Raw genomic sequence first — 4,222 nt, forward strand, 5'->3', positions numbered from 1 at the left:
CGAACTACACTTTATATATGCTCAGGTTGCGTGGTCACACTGTATGACCACTTATAAGAGAATAAAGTAACATTTATAACATTGATTAAGTAACTTCTGTAATACTGATCGAATAACCTCTAAAATACTGACTAGGTAACCCCTTCAACAATGATCAAGTAATTATTATTACTAGAGGGGGACCTTCCACCGGGGCCATTCGGGACCAGGCCCCCCATAAATTATTATATTTAATTATATAATAAACTTAAATAGCCTATATTTAGTGATAGTTTTGAACAAGAAATAAAATATTTAAATCCTGGCCCCTATAATATTTTCGGCCAAGATCCGCCACTGATTATTACACTAACTAAGTAACTCATATGATGATGGTTGGTCACACCGTATGACTAGCCACGGTAAATATAAAAATTTGTGATAAATAATATGGTAATTAGTTTTGTAAGACCATAAGTGAATCGGAAGCTCTAAGTTGGAAATGTAACTAAAGTTGTATAATATTTCGTGCCTTCCTTCTAAGCATATAAAATGTAATCTTAGAAAAATACTTATAATCAATTATATAATATTTTTTTTCTTAGTTGGTAGTTTGGTACATACGGTCCAATATGGAGCTATGAAAGTCAACAGTACACTTAACAGATGTTGAAGAATCTCTTACAAAATTTTCTTAAAAACTTTTGGGATAATCTAATAAAATACTTGTAGATTCAAGCTTTTTAATTCTGATCTGAGACCCAGAATAAATTTGTGAAAATTGAATGATATCCCCCACTTAACTTTCCAAGATGTTCCCTTCTAAAAAGCAAGACTCTTTGGATTTTTGTAAGTGGAAGTTTCTTTCTTTAAAACTAAACAAACAAATAAATAAAATTAGGAGAGTTATAAATATTGAATGTTGTCAATCTTGTCACATAACTCCAAATCCTTCATAGGCTTCAATTACAACAACTACAAAATTAAAGGGATAGATAATCTACACGAATTTAAATAAATTATCATGAAACATTAAAAATAATTTTACAATTAAAAAAAAAAAGAAAGAAAAGAAAAGAGTTGGCCTTAAAAATTTATTGTCAAAAAAATTCTAACATGGGAAGCAAAGTTACAAACAAGAATATACGTACATACACATAAGTACACAATTTTACATGGATTTTATTAATTCGATGGTTTCTCATAAATTAAGAAAACAAACTCTATTAAATCCAAATTTCCTAAACCTTCAAAAGAAAAAAAACACTTAGTAATGGCCTGGTGATAAATTGTGTCAAAAATCTCAAAGTATTTTTTATGTTAATCAATTTTTTTATCCATAAGTTCACATTTGTTTCTCCTCCCGCTCTTTTCTCCTTTTTTCAGCTTTGCTCTTGTGATACACGAAGTTGAATAACAAGCTATTTATTTAAGTATTGTCATAAGTCAACTTTGTCACCAATAAAGAATGTAAAAGAACATATCAGTTTAAATTCCATTTTCATATATAACTGAAAGCAAGAAGAACAATTTTTGTATGCCACATTAACGCAAAATGTCTACTAATCCGCAAACAAGGATAAACGTTTATACACTTGTTATTGTCTAAACCTTTAAAGTGTATCACTTTAAATTAAAATAATAAAATTGTATCACACGTTCACTTTATTCTTACATAGTCCGTCCTTCATATGTCCTCAGCTGCTTAAATCACTCCACACCTTCTCCACAAAACAAAGAGGGACCAAAAGTTTGGTAATATTACCCCATCTAACCTTCCCTTTTCCCAGCATAAAGGAGGTCACACTCTACTTGTGTCTTTTACTAATTTCATCATCTTGATAAATAACTTGTTTTATTAAAAATAAAATATTAATTGACATCCATTGCTTTAATTAAAAAAGAGTAATCAATGATTCTATGGTTGATTTTAAAAATAAGAAAATACATTTACAATTAATTTTAACATGGAAATAAATTAAATATCAGCCAATAAAAAATTAATATAATGGTAGTCAACTAGTCATTTTAAGGATGAGTACCATAGAATTTTTATAAGAAAATAGAAATAAAGAAAAGACTAATACTCAAATCACTGCATATATTCATGTCTTCATGATATATAAGAAAATAATTCATCCCTTACTACGATATATAAGAAAATACGGAGTAGAATAAAGAAAAGATTAATACTCCATATTATTAATACCGACTGATATATACGTGTTGTCATCAAATTTCAGACGTATACTATTGAAATGCATTTAATGCTTATATACCGTCTAAAGGACTACTACTGTTGTATACTCCAATCTGAATAAATCATAATTGTTTTTTAAATAGCAAATCAATTGTCTACTACTCACAATAATTACTACGAAAGTACGAAGTAGTAATTTATATTGGTAGCATTCTAGCTTTCATCAACTTTAAGATATTCTAGAAACCACAAGTATAACCGTACCACTTCACATCAAAACAAACAAACGTAGGTAAACCAAAAAATCTCATACTATAAATTTAAATCATTCCTCCTATAATTTTTTTCAAGAAATTTTCACTTTCTAGAAAAAAAAAAAAAAAGAACTACTACCCCAAGTTTTAAGGGAATCATCTAATTCTACCTACAAAAACTAGCCTCTTGGTCCCCAATTTAGATAACAATTAACCAACCTTTCAACTATACTACCTTACAAATACACTTACAACCCCTTCTTTTTTGGCCTTTCTTATATTACACCTCTTTTGTTATCTCCCTTTGCTTAGCTTAGTTTAGCTTATCCATTTCTCTTCTTCTAAAGTTCTCTCTTGTTATAGCTTGCTATGATGATGCACCGGAAGTTGTTGGAGATCGCGGTAGCGGCACCGACTACGACGAATAACCGGACGGGAGCACCGTCTAATATGGATACTCAGTTGACTCAAGCTAACTTTGACACCAACATGGTGATCATCTTGGCTGCTTTGTTGTGTGCTTTGATATGTGCTCTAGGGTTGAACTCTATGGTACGGTGTATTTTGAGGTGTGGGCCACGGTTCGGGATGGAGACCGCGGAACAGGCGGCCGCACGGATGTCGGCCACCGGGCTAAAGAAAAGCGCGTTAAAGAAAATACCTGTCGCCGTCTATGGGGCAGACGGGAGTAAAGGAGGGTCATCAGACATGAGTATGGATCCAAGTGATGACACAGAGTGCCCCATTTGTCTAGGGGAGTTTATTGATGGGGATAAAGTGAGAGTGCTTCCTAAGTGTAACCATAGGTTCCACGTGTCGTGTATCGACACGTGGCTTGGGTCCCACTCGTCGTGCCCCAACTGCCGCCTCTCGTTACTAGAGACTATTGGCTCTACGTCAAAGGCGGCAGGAGGGGACATAATAAACGACGAGGGTAGCCAATCGACGCCACCGTTACGTGACGGTGGCGACAGGAGTGGCAGACAGGACCACGTGGTGGTTGAGGTGAGTAGTGGTGGGAGTTGAGTAAGTATTAATTGTGATTTTTATAGTTTATGTTTTGTGTATTGGTGGAAAAAAATTAGTGGTCCTGTAAAAAGAAAGATTGTTATGTATTACAAAAAGAGGGAGAAGCTTAGCTAAGATAGCTAAGTCAAATTGATCAATTACACCAGTCTTGTTTTTGTTGAGATGCCATTTTGGAAGGTATTCTTTTGACTATCATCTTTCATCTTCTATTTGGTGTTTCATTTCCTTTTGTGTTTTAATATTTTTTAGATTTAATTTGTTACTCCTTAATTGAGAATATTAGATGCTTGATATAAGCAACAATGAATTTGTTTTGTACATAAAATGGAAAATTGTAATACATGAAACAATGTATTCATTGGAGTACAATAATTGGTATGTATAACTATACTTTGTATAGTAGTTTATTTTGTATGTCGATGACTCAATTAGAACTCTCTCGTTAGGTTATTGAGTGAATTATTGGAGAGGTATTTTTGAAAATAGATATTATAATTTTATTCAATTACAATCCGATAATGTGATGGTTCAATAGAGTCTTAAATAACCTTTTGGATTTTGTATTTGGGTCCATTATATGTATAGAGATTAATATTCAAATTTTTGTTTACCGATGAAAATTCATACATTTTTCTCTTTCAAGTGTAGTTTTCTCAATGTATCCCGTTATGTAAATAATTTGGTTGTGTTGTCACATTAGAGGGTAAAAAATACATTAAATTACGCAATAAGTTAGTCTTTTAACTTTGAAGTGAAAATT

General features: G+C 32.3%; 1 protein-coding gene across 1 annotated transcript; it reads left to right on the top strand.

The window, feature by feature from the left end:
- Positions 1 to 2,339: 2,339 nt before the first annotated feature.
- LOC110690680 (RING-H2 finger protein ATL74-like) lies at positions 2,340 to 3,876 on the top strand. Its single transcript, XM_021867539.1, has one exon. It carries the CDS (start codon positions 2,803 to 2,805, stop codon positions 3,457 to 3,459), a length of 657 nt encoding a protein of 218 aa, XP_021723231.1. The 5' UTR covers positions 2,340 to 2,802; the 3' UTR covers positions 3,460 to 3,876.
- Positions 3,877 to 4,222: the final 346 nt, after the last annotated feature.

This window comes from Chenopodium quinoa, unplaced genomic scaffold, assembly GCF_001683475.1.
Source record: "Chenopodium quinoa cultivar QQ74 unplaced genomic scaffold, ASM168347v1, whole genome shotgun sequence".
Classification (NCBI taxonomy): Eukaryota; Viridiplantae; Streptophyta; class Magnoliopsida; order Caryophyllales; family Amaranthaceae; genus Chenopodium; species Chenopodium quinoa.